Source organism: Panthera pardus, unplaced genomic scaffold (genome assembly GCF_024362965.1).
Source record: "Panthera pardus isolate Hobbes unplaced genomic scaffold, ASM2436296v1 HiC_scaffold_16, whole genome shotgun sequence".
Taxonomy (NCBI): domain Eukaryota; kingdom Metazoa; phylum Chordata; class Mammalia; order Carnivora; family Felidae; genus Panthera; species Panthera pardus.
In genome coordinates, this window is record NW_026526721.1 from 17,696,339 (window position 1) to 17,709,022 (window position 12,684).

General features: G+C 43.5%; 1 protein-coding gene across 1 annotated transcript in view; it reads left to right on the plus strand.

The window, feature by feature from the left end:
* Nucleotides 1–12,684, plus strand: part of ADAMTS5 (ADAM metallopeptidase with thrombospondin type 1 motif 5) — a 50,771-nt gene that overhangs the window by 29,609 nt on the left and 8,478 nt on the right. The window contains exons 4-7 of the mRNA XM_019467796.2: nt 5,754–6,037; nt 7,046–7,229; nt 7,601–7,776; nt 10,111–10,286. Of these exons, the coding sequence (XP_019323341.2) occupies nt 5,754–6,037; nt 7,046–7,229; nt 7,601–7,776; nt 10,111–10,286 (820 nt within the window). The remainder of the gene's footprint in view (nt 1–5,753; nt 6,038–7,045; nt 7,230–7,600; nt 7,777–10,110; nt 10,287–12,684) is intronic.

Here is a 12,684-nt window from a genome sequence, read left to right on the forward strand (position 1 = left end):
AAAATCTATTCATGGATAAAGAGCTCATCCGTCTCCTTCCCACCGGTGCTAGAGAAATGAGGTCTTAAAGCTCAGTTAAATTCCCATGATTTGATTTGTTTTTAAAATTATTAGCCATAAGTAGCTGGACATTTGTAGCACTCTCCCACTGCCAAATTTAAATTCATTAATACTGAGTGTTTCCTGATTTCATTCCAACAAGAAGTATGTAACAATTAGGTTATGGTTGAAAAGTCAACACGCACAGGCTAAAATAACTGGACTGCCGATTTGTGATTCAGAAAAGGAGAAGCCACGTCTCAGGGGCACTTCCCCACCAGCCTCGCCAAGATACTTGTAGACATTCTGCAGTGTTTATACGACTTAGCTCTATGCAAGCTGGCGAGGACTGTGATCCCCCCAAATCAAGGTAAGCACTGGCAGAGAAATTGGGCGGTGAAAGCAGGTTGCTGAATTTCTTTTCTCAAAGGCTAATGACCGTGAAGCCAAAAACGATAGCTGTGTCCACTATATCCCGAAGTCCGCGGTGCCAGGTGATGAGGAAGGCCACCCCCCAAACAGGTGCAGCTCAAGAGGACCCTTGACACAGGCTGCTAAGGAAAATCTAGAGACAACTTTGAAATATTAACATGGGACATACTTAAAGAGCTAAGTTTATAGCCATCTACTAAACGCGGAACTTTGGAGATAAAATGGTTTAGAGAACCAGTTCTCTACCAGTGTAGACTATGACGCTAATAACAAGATCTTAACATTCAGTTTTTAAGGCAACACTCATAAAACTCCAGGCCCATCATGACAGTATCTTGATTTTCACAGCAAATGTATTCTTTAAAAAGAGTCTGCAAATAAGGACATATTTAAAGGACTGGTATTTTTAAACAGCTATGCTTCACCCTGTAACAAGGAGACTTTTTCATCTAATTTCCTCGGCGTAACATTTGCTAAACAGTGCACTTCAAGCTTGTGACGGTGTCACCAACAGATCCCTGGAATTGCCTTTGGTTAGCGACAATGGTCTGTGCCTTGTCAATGGCCTCAAGGTGTCTCTGTCACCTGGCCCGTAATACATCACTTCCTCTTCTACTGCTAGCCATTCAAATAAACACCTATAAACGTTGGGGTCCAAGTGCCCCTATGCATCAGTACTCCTGTATCCCTTGGGTAAATTCCTAGCAGTGCTATTGCTGGGTCATAGGGTAGATCTATTTTTAGTTTTTTGAGGAACCTCCACACTGTTTTCCGGAGCGGCTGCACCAGTTTGCATTCCCACCAACAGTGTTGATGGGGGATGGGAGGGAGGGGAGGGTGGGTGATGGGCATTGAGGAGGGCACCTGTTGGGATGAGCACTGAGTGTTGTATGGAAACCAATTTGACAATAAATTTCATAATTAAAAAAAGATATGAAAGGCCAAAATAACTTCAAGACCATTTTATAGGTTTATGAAGAATAAACATACATTTTAAATCTATATAAAAAAAATAAACACCTAAAAGAACTATGAGTTGCCAGGGAGATATGCTTGCAAGTGAAAGGGGACAAGTTTCATTGGGAATATTCATTGATTTCTGATATACCATGGGTATTCGGACCGATGCTTAATTTCATGCCTGTGCTACTGGAAAGGAAGAGAAAACAGAGAAATTACCATCGTGCTAGAAACAGAGAAGAAAATATGAAAAGAATAGAGAACAACCACATTTGATCTGATGATTTTCATTAATCATTGAAATGAAAGACAAACAGTGCTGGAAATCAGATAGAAAAAAGCCAGAGATCTTTCTACTCCATTTCCTGGAGGCCTGGCCGACCTGGCATCCCCCTTAACCTTCTCTGTGGCCATGGAGAGACTACCACCGTCTTTCCTTTAATAGCTCATCACGAATCTCTGCCTTTTACATTTTTTAATTTTCACCTTTAAAGCATTTAATTGAACAGGGCTGGTAAAAACGAATATGCAATATGGACACATTTCTGTTGCCTTTCTTCTAGAAACTATCCATTCTTCTATGGAGAAAATGTGAACACAAAGGGGAAAAAAAGGAAGCAGGGAGGAAAAGAAAAAAACAATTTGGCAATTTGTGGAAGAGAGCCCAGCATAGCCCAGATAGGATTTCAGACTAGGATAAATTGAAAAATACGGGAAATAGATGGGAAGAAGTGGTCGAGTATAAAAGTCAAACACATTAAGAAGAGTCAACCGTAGATGGCTGCTTTTAGAGGTCAATGCAAATGATGCCGAAAGATTGACAGATATCCTCTTTCGCTCTTCGCCCAAATTATACACATTTTTAGAAAAACGGACAATGTATATCCAACCCACTGTGATTTAGGTTTTAAATATTGTATACCGTGCGATTCAGAATCAGGCTCTAGGCTGACTTCTTTTTTATTGTTGTTCAAGCATTCCATTTGGTAGAGGTGTCCGTACCTATTTTATATTGCAAAAGGACATAATTAAGCATATAGATGAAACTGATAGACTGTATGTTTCAGGACACACAGAAACTAATGCAGCAACAAATCCTGATGAAAACACCGGAATAATAAATTAATGGCCATTCTGAAATAAATCATTTTATTTTAAGCAAGAAGTCATCCCCAGGTGACTTCTAAGGGAAAACCATAGAACTGAGATACCATATTTTTTTTTTTAATTTTTTTTATGGTTTATTTATTTTTGAGACAGAGACAGACAGAGTGTGAGTGGGGGAGGGGCAGAGAGAGAGCAAGACACAGACTCTGAGGCAGGCTCCCAGGCTCCGAGCGGTCAGCACAGAGCCCAACGTGGGGCTCGAACTCACCAACCGCGAGATCATGACCTGAGCTGAAGTCGGACGCTTATCCGACTGAGCCACCCAGGCGCCCCTGAGACACCATATTTTTAATAACAAAGCAAATGTGTTATTCATTTTTAAAATTTGCCCTTTGGGCGTGAAACCAATGTAACATCATGTGTCAACTTTACTCCACAGAAAACAAAACAAAACTTAACGCTTGGGTATTAAGCTTTTTAAAGCGACACCACATCCCAAAGTCTCCTTGTTAGAAGTTGATTTCAAATTGAATTCTATGTTTCTTTTTGCTCACCATCTCCTAGCCAGGTGAAAAGACGTCAGTGACTGCAAGCCCACAAAGAAGTGGTAAATTATTTTGGCTCAAGACGAACGAAGTTCACCCAGGCCACATGTATCCACACACGTTAAAGGCTCCCCTGCCTAATCCTTAGTTACGCAGTCTTACAGTTCTGTGCTTTTCAGTAAAATAAAAAAAAATTTCTTGAAACAGCACTTTTGAAGAATCGGAAAGTATTCTTGCTGTCTCAGACATTTGTTGACAGTTCTTGTAACATCAGCCACCTGTCAAGCATTCCCTGGTTTATACAATGTTCTCTTCTCATGTAGCAATGAAAGATAACGCTTTTCATAGAATTCTCAGTGCCTAGTCTTACTGTCTTCCAAACAAAGCTTGGTGAGGTTTGACTATCATTCTTTCCTATTGACTTGATGTTGATGTTTTTCTTTTAACTCGATGTTTTTCTCCCAGAGTTCTCTTTGGCTGGATGCTTATTTTTAATGCTTTTTCTGGCTTGCCTTCAGAAGCTTTACCTCTTCAAACGTTCTGGCTCGGAAACTAAATAGGAACTCTGTTCTTTATTCATTTTCATATAATGCTTCCATCAGATTGACGAATTCTAAGGTATTCACTTTGAGGAAACTTGACCGTGGTTGTGAAAACATTTGCAGTATACTTAAAATGTGCTGAACTGTTCCTTTTCTCAGTGGAAAGTAGGATTGAAATGTGATTTTCTTTTGTTAAGTGAGAAGAATGACTTGAATGTGTCTAAAATTGTTAAATAATGTTGAGCATAGAGTCAACTGTCATTGTTTTGTAAATTTCCGGTCACCCTTTATATTTCTGTTAGTTGATTTTATGCTTACAGTGTCCTAGTGAGAAGAGAAGCATTCCACAGAGCTTGAAAATTAGGGAAAGCTTAACTGGCTTTGGTCAAGAATACTCAGCCACTTCGTGTTTTGCCAGAATTAGACTTTAGACCAGGTGTTTCTACCATTAGGCAGGGTATCCACCATTTAAAAGATTCCTCCACACGCCTGCCCGGTCAGCAATAAAAGCTAGAAATCTATCCACATGCTAAGCAGAGGCGAGAAGGAATATGATGAGGAAGGCAGGCTCTGAGCATAAACCCCCAATAGCTACATGACCTTGGGTCAGTGACCTGTGTTTTCATTTCTCAGTTTTCTTATCTGTAAAATAAAGAAAATATTAGAATCTGCCTCAAAGAGTTCTTGTGAGGATTAAGTAAGCGAGTACATTTAAAGACGTGAGGGGGTGCTTGGGTGGCTCAGTCGGTTAAGCATCTGACTTCGGCTCAGGTCATGATCTCGTGGTCCGTGGGTTCAAGCCCCGCGTCGGGCTCTGTGCCGACAGCTCAGAGCCCGGAGCCTGCTTCGGATTCTGTGTCTCCCTCTTCTCTCTGCTCCTCCCCTGCTCGTGCTCTGTCTCCCTCTCTCTCTCTCTCAAAAATAAATAAACCTTAAAAAAGTTAAGAAAGAAGTGAGAATAGTGTAAATATTTGTTACGTTTAGTACTATTGATAATCAGCGAGCAAATCCTAAAATCAAGTAAACAAAAACGTGCAGAAACCGATGGGTAATGGGCATGCTCCTGTAGGCCCAGAGACAATTCATGGTGCTAACTCACTGAGCAGGGATACTTACGGGAAGCTTTTGAGGGGAGGGGAGGCGTGTATCAGCTCATGAGTTCACATTGCCTGCATGTATGCCCACTTCTACGGATTCCCCAGCGTCACTCCTTGATGCTTCTCACAGTAGTATATAAGGAGAGTACCAACTTATTTGTGTGACACGCTTCAAGCACCCAACAGCTACTAGGTGCATCCAAGACTAGACCCAAATGGGAGACAAAGAAGAAGAATTAAAAGAAGGGCTTTGTCCCAAATTTTCAAAGATTAGGTCTTGTCTTTGCCCACTGCTCCTTTATTCTGCGGCTCTTGAGTGCTCTGTAGTTAAAATTCACATAAGTCTAGAAGAAACGCCTCATTTCTTTTATTTTCTTCACTTTTGGGGGAGACGTGAAGGCGTAGATCTGGGTCGTTTTCGTGTTTTCCCCGTATCTAGTACGTTTGCTGGGACATCGTAGGTGCTGACCAAATGCTTGTTGATGTAGTGAATGAATGAGGTCTCCCCTTGTAATTATTTACGGAATTAATGGAGAGGGACGTGGATGGGCACATGAGGAAGACCTAGGCTGACAGTGGAGAAGGGTATAAACAGAGCGCATGGACAAATTCTGTTTCTCAAGAGTTGTAAATGCTCGTTTATTAGTATTGTTTTTGCTGCTGCTGTTGTCGTTGTGTCCATTGTCTTGTTTCCTCCGGGTCCGTCCCGATTTCCTCTCACCCCTCAGCACAGCGGCTGTTCTTACAGCTCATTATTACAAAATAATTTCACTTGATCATCCCACAGTCATTGTCACAGATGCCCCAGAGCAAGTACGTGGCCCGTGAAAATCCGGGAGGTAGTTAGTTGGTGAATGCAGAGAGGCGCCCGCGTCCCTCTCCTGTGGAGCCCCTGCCCCCGGGCATCAGCCTGCAGACGTGTGGCCGGCTTATGCTCCCACACCAGCTGGGGCGCTGCGTTTTCAGACCCATGAGTTGCGTAGGTAGAAGCCTAAACACAGAGCGGCGGTCAATCTCGGTTTTTCTTTCAGGTAACTGTTTGCTAGATCTACCACGCCAACAGATATCGGGCCCTGAGGAGCTCCCCGGACAGACGTACGATGCCACCCAGCAGTGCAACCTGACGTTCGGGCCTGAGTACTCGGTGTGCCCCGGCATGGATGTGTGCACGCGCCTGTGGTGTGCCGTGGTCCGCCAGGGCCAGATGGTGTGTCTGACCAAGAAGCTGCCAGCCGTGGAAGGGACGCCATGTGGGAAAGGGAGGATTTGCCTGCAGGGCAAGTGTGTGGACAAGACCAAGAAAAAATATTATTCAGTAAGTGATTTTGTCACGCAATGCCTGGGGACGCAGGATCTGAAGAACATTCCGGTGACATGTGTGGGTGCTATCACCAGAAGGCTTTATTTCCTAGTGAAGGTATTTTTCCTTGAAAGGCTCAAGCAGAGCATTTGCTCAGTCTCCTCCGCTTTTCAAGGTCCCGAGGAGAGCGTTGATGTACACATGCACAGTGCTTGTCTTTCAAGACTGTCACACAACCACGCATTCTCAGGCAGCCAGAGCTCTTCGCCCGTTCCTCCCGCAAAGGAGTTTATAGCGTTCTTCCCTGCGGCCCCTCTCATCTTCCTGCTGCAGTTGCCAGAGTCGTAGACCCCTAGGGCGTCAGAACAGAGCTAATCATTCCCTGTGGTGCAGTTAACACGTGGCGTGAGCGCGTGGGGGTGTGGGTGCTCTTCGATATCTGTCATATTTCCTCTCGACAGAGAAGGACTCCAGGCTTATCAGGAACTAAGCCAAACTCACGTCAAATACGGTTATGCATGTGACAGGGGATCTGCTTCAGATGGGATGCGTGATGTCAACAAAGGGATGCAGAACTTAGGTGCTAAAGAGGGAGAAAAACATAAATACGATCAGCCATGCCAGGCATCGTGCAAAGGCCTCAGCGGCATATAGCTTGCTAAAAATGCAGAATCAGAGCTGACAAAAAGTTAGCTGTAGGGCCGTGGTTATTGACGGAAATGGGCAGTATCAGAAGGACCAGAGGGACCAGGAGTGATCCTTGCAGTGTGCTCAATACTGACAGGGAAACATTCAGATCCTAGTGCCATGGGACGGCAGGGAGCAGAAAAGAGGAATTGCTTAGAATTGGAATTACACTGTCATTCCAGAACGTCCAATATCTGTGACCACGCCCTACTCAGGGAAAATTTACACCTGGGATGCGGTTTCCACTATGGCATTGAATGCAGAGGATTTCCAAATGTACGTCTTGAATGTTTTTCTCCTTTCTGAGTTAGAAATATCTTCTATTTTCTCTTTCAGACATCAAGCCATGGCAACTGGGGATCCTGGGGGCCCTGGGGCCAGTGTTCTCGCTCGTGTGGGGGAGGAGTGCAGTTTGCCTATCGCCATTGCAATAACCCCGCACCCAGAAACAGTGGTCGCTACTGCACGGGGAAGAGGGCCATCTACCGTTCCTGCAGCGTCACGCCCTGCCCACCGAACGGTACGCTGCTCCCAAGTGTCAGCAACCCACCATGTAGCACTTGTAACCTGTATTCTAGCAGTAATAAATAAAGGAGGCTAGAGAAATAGACTATTAATCTTGTACTTCACGGTTCCACCAGTGTGCGAATTAATAACAGATGCATGAGTGATTTTTAAATGGTTATTAAAAGTAACTCGGTATTCAGAGAGTAGGAAGAAAATAATGGTTGTTTTCAATTCCATGTACAGATAAAACCCTTCCACCCTTGTGTGTCAAGAGGCTCGCAAAGAAAGAAGTTTGCGCCTTCTCCTGAAAATTATTTAAAAGCACAAGATTATGTCTCAGGTTCAGAGTAGGTAAAGTAATCACATGACCTGTTTGTGTTTTAGGGAAATCTTTCCGTCACGAACAGTGTGAGGCCAAAAATGGATATCAGTCTGATGCGAAAGGAGTCAAGACATTTGTGGAATGGGTCCCCAAATATGCAGGTGTCCTGCTGGGGGATGTGTGCAAACTGACCTGCAGAGCCAAGGGGACTGGTTACTACGTGGTGTTTTCTCCAAAGGTAACTGCCCACCGCCTGTCCGGAAGCAGTCGAGCCTCGCTGGAGATTATTTGGTAGAATAAAACCTAGAGCTACCAAATATAAACAGCCATTATTCCTGGGGTGGCTAGATTTTGGAGGGTTTTCTTTTCATCTCTAGAAGGTCTATGTTCTCAAACCTTAACACAAAGAACAAGAAATTATTCTGTACAAACAAAACAAGTCAATATTTCAAAAGCTACTTTTGAAAAGCGTAGCTCTCCGTCAGGGAAGGTGTGGTTTGACTTTAACTTCAAAATAAGCATGAAAACAACTAGAATTTCCGAGGTATGTTTGTATGGGGAACTGAAAGCAAGAAAGCTTTCTATTTTTCCATTGTTTAATTAAGAATTCCTTTGGCGGGGCACCTTGGGTGGCTCAGTCGGTTAAGCGTCCGACTTCGGCTCAGGTCATGGCCTCGCCGCTTGTGAGTTCGAGCCCCGTGTCGGGCTCTGTGCTGATAGCTCAGAGCCTGGAGGCAGCTTCAGATTCTATGTCTCCCTCTCTGTCTGCCCCTCTCCCGTTCATACTCTGTCTCTCTCAAAAATAAGTAAACATTTTTAAAAATTAAAAAAAAAAATTCCTTTGGTGATTCATGAAGGTCGGTTTCAAGATCATCATCTCTGACCCAGACTGTTAAATGTCTTACACCCATAATATGAATTCATATCCCTATAGTTAGACGCGTTATGATATATGTGCATGAAATTATCCCTCATTTATCACAGGAAAGCATTTGCTAAGTTACTAACAGTTTTATTTCTCACAGTGAATGGTATGCAACAATTTAAAACACTGTTTAATTTGTAAACAGGTGCTGCATTTAAAACTACCTCTGAAATTGGCCTTCAGATATGTGGGACATATTATTGAAAACAGAAGTTAACATCCACCTTAAGTCATTTTGAAAGTACTTTCTCTTTTCATTGTAAAATAATACATTTTCGGGGTGCCTGGGTGGCTCAGTCGGTTGAGCGTCCAACTTCGGCTCAGGTCATGATCTCACGGTTCGTGGGCTCGAGCCCCGCGTCGGGCTCTGTGCTGACAGCTCGGAGCCTGGAGCCTGCTTCGAATTCTGTGTCTCCCTCTCTCTCTGCTCTTCCCCCGCTCATGCTCTATCTCTCTCTCTGTCCTTCAAAAAATAAATAAAAAAGAATTTAAAAAATTTTAAGAAAAAAAATAATAATACAATTTCATTTAAAAACTGACAAAGAAATAAGATCACCTGGAAATGCCACCATCTGGAGACCTGTGGGTCTGCTGAAGTATACCCCACTTCACTTTGCACACATATACACACTCACATACTCACACACATATATGAAAATAGTAGTAGATACCCAAATGCAAAATACAAGTTTATTTATACATATGACTACATATGCTATTTATATACACTCACATGCACAAACCACAAAGTGCATATTCATACTATTTTATAGCTAGTTTTTAAAATATATACTATTTTTGGGTGTGATTCCTTCATTCCAAATGCATTCAGTATCTTCTAGTAAGTACTTTGCTCTGATTTCCCCAGACTCCCTTTCTGCACTAATATGTTTGTGTCTATTTCAATATCTGACTGTTCAACACACGATAGGGCATGCTTTTCAACCACAAGGAGGTTTGGATGTCAAGTGTAGACTTTCAAATGCATCACTAGAGTAACAGTTACGCCACCAAGAAGGATCTCTGCCATCTTTTTTTTTAACTTTGTAAAATGTTTATTACTGAGAAACAGAGAGAGACAGAGCATGAGTATGGGAGGGGCAGACCAGAATCCGAAGCAGGCTCCAGGCTCTGAGCTGTCAGCACAGAGCCCAGGGCGGGGCTTGAACCCACAAACCGCCAGATCGTGACCTGAGCTGCAGTCAGATGCCCAACCGACCGAGCCACCCAGTCGCCCCAGATCTCTGCCATCTTGAGCTTGCTCATTTTCCGCACAAGGGACACGTCCCACATGCGAAGTGAAACGATCGTTTCTAGCAATGTAAAAAGGCGAGACGATACCTTGGGAACATGCTCGGGATACAGAAAGGGAGAGGACGACCTTGGGTCTCCTGGCACATTTGGAATTAGGCTCAAGAGAGAAAGTGCATAACTGAGATTTATCTCAGATCTTCCTTCTGCCAATATGTCGAGGATGTTTCGGTCAGATACTCCTGGGAACTATGCTTTTTCGGTTGTTTGTTCATTTTTCGATGTACTGTCCCGATCAAACTCAAAACTCGACATTAGGACTTGCTCTCTTACCGTGCAAACCAAACCACCTGCGCACAAGTATCTCCCGCTGCTAACGTGAGCGTCGTTATTCAGGTGACGGATGGGACCGAATGCAGGCCGTACAGTAACTCCGTGTGCGTACGGGGGAAGTGTGTCCGGACTGGCTGTGATGGCATCATCGGCTCCAGGCTGCAGTATGACAAGTGTGCAGTGTGCGGGGGAGACAACTCCAGTTGCACCAAGGTGGTCGGGACCTTCAATAAAAAAAGGTGAGGGGGTAGAACCCTTGCCCTTACGTGCATGGGACAAAGCTTTAGCCTTGAGAAACTGAAAGGGTGACTCATGTTACGTCTCGAGCCATCCGTGGAGGGGTCCAGCATGGCTCCAGTAACATAGGGTCCACTTGAGAACCGGGGAGGGAGAGGAGAAAGCTCTGGTTGCAGAGCCGAAGCTCCTGGTGCCTCTGGTGGCAAATGAACCGCAATGGCTCTGATCAGGGTCAAGGTCTTGCAGAGTGGGAACACCCAGAAGGAAAAGTCGGTGGGGTCCCCGCTAGCCATCTCGCTATTTCTGAAGCATCTCTTATTTCTGAAGCATAATTTAGGGAAGGATGGCCAGTTTGCATCATAACGATTTCACTTTACAAAGGATTTTTCATTAGGCTGTATTTTTCTTGAGAAGACCTGTAAGTTAATGGCGGTGATGGAGACAGCAATCCCATTTTATAGTGACCTCTGCAGGTTTAAATCTTCTCTATAAAGAAATATATGCAGTAACGTCTGCTTCCTGTCATGGTCCTTGATTATACTTTTGTTTTAAGTATGTAAATGTATAAAGTATCCAGTTTTGGGGGGGGCGTCTGAGGGGCTCAGTCCGTTCAACGCCCAACTCTTGGTTCCGGCTCAGGTCCTGATCTCATGGTTGGTGGGTTCGAGTCCCGCATCGGGCTGCATGCTGATGGTGCAGAGCCTGCTCGGGATTCTCTCTCTCTCCGCCTCTCTCTCTGTCTCAGCGCCTTCCCTGCTCACTCTCTCTCTATCAAAATAAATAAATAAACTTAAAAAAATGATAAAAATAAAGTACCCAATTTTTGGCATGAAATATTATGTTATCAGCTAGGAGGAGGGAGCAGGCTAAAAAGTCTGCTGGAATGCAGGATTGTCTTTCCCCTTTGTCAAACCACTCTTTGGCTGAGTAGTGTTGGCCCGGTACGCATACATTCTTGATGTGTGTGCTGTATTGTCTTTACTGGCAGGTAATATGCAAACCCGATTAACAATAAGGATTTATTAAAATAGTCACATGCCATGTTATTATGCACCGCTGGAAATTATCTTTGATATAGTAAAAAAAAAATTGTATGTCTGCAGAATCTATTCTGAGTTAAAAGATGCATTACTAATCTTATTTGCTAGCGATTCATCGGGACTGTATTGAACCATCTCTGTAAAATACCCTGCGTGTCAATTACATACTGCATTTGTATATATTGCCAAGGTGCAAGACCCCTTAGAAATGATGAAGTATACCTTTTTGTTTTACAAATGAGGAAACTGGGACTCTGAGAGTGTAGGGCTTATCTAATTTTGCACGGTTGTTAAATGCTAAAGCAAAGGCTATGCCTTAGGTCATAAGATGAGAAGGCTATCTTGTTTAAAAAAAAAAAAGGAATGGGGAAGGGAAGAAGTTCAGGAATCAAATAAGAAATAAAAAACCTTATGTACTATATGCTATGCATTTTTCCTACATAAGCTTAGAAGCCACTTTTTTAAGTGCTAAATTTAGCATTTTGTCTCTGTATTGACAACCAATGTCTGCATGTTTCTTGTCCCATGAAAAGATGAAGAAATTCATGGTAGCGACGAGTGGTGGTGACAGAGCAGCTTGTCAGTTGATTTAACCAAGATTATATTGTGTGATATGACCGTTGAACTATTCCAGATAAATTACCTTGGTCAAATGTGACATATGAGAAAGGACATTGATCTTGGAGCTGAAATCTTGGCAGTCAAGCCCTGACTCAGTGACGAACATCATGTGATCTTTGAAGGGTCGCTTTTATTTATTTATTTTTTTACTATCAGAGTTCTTTTTTTTTTTAATGTTTACTTACTTTGGGGAAAGAGAGAGACAGAGACGGAGCATGAGCGGGGAAGGGGCAAAGTGAGAGGGAGACACAGAATCTGAAGCAGGGGCCAAGCTCTGAGCTGTCAGCACAGAGCCCGACACGGGGCTCGAACTCACGATCTGTGAGATCATGACCTGAGCCGAAGTCGGATGCTTAACCGCCTGAGCCACCCAGGCGCCCTACAATCAGAATTCTTGAGAGTAGAATGGAATTAATAGTAATTATCTTGCAAGTTAATATTGCTGTGTGCATCAGAGGAGATGATGCATATTAAAATATTTCAGCAAGCTCACACCTCTTGACAAATACGACCCTAATCTTAATTCACTCCTCCCTCAATGTTCCTCATCTCAGTAAATGGCAGCTCCGTCGTCCTCTTGCTCAGTATCAGGAGAGTAAGAGAATCATATTTTATTGAGGCGCTAAGAAATCAAGGCACTAGGCCTCCTACCTCCCGCTGCCTTGGGAAGGTCAGTCTCAAGACCTCCTGCAATGGCTGATAATCCCAACTGATTCTCACGAATATGAGGAACTCTAAG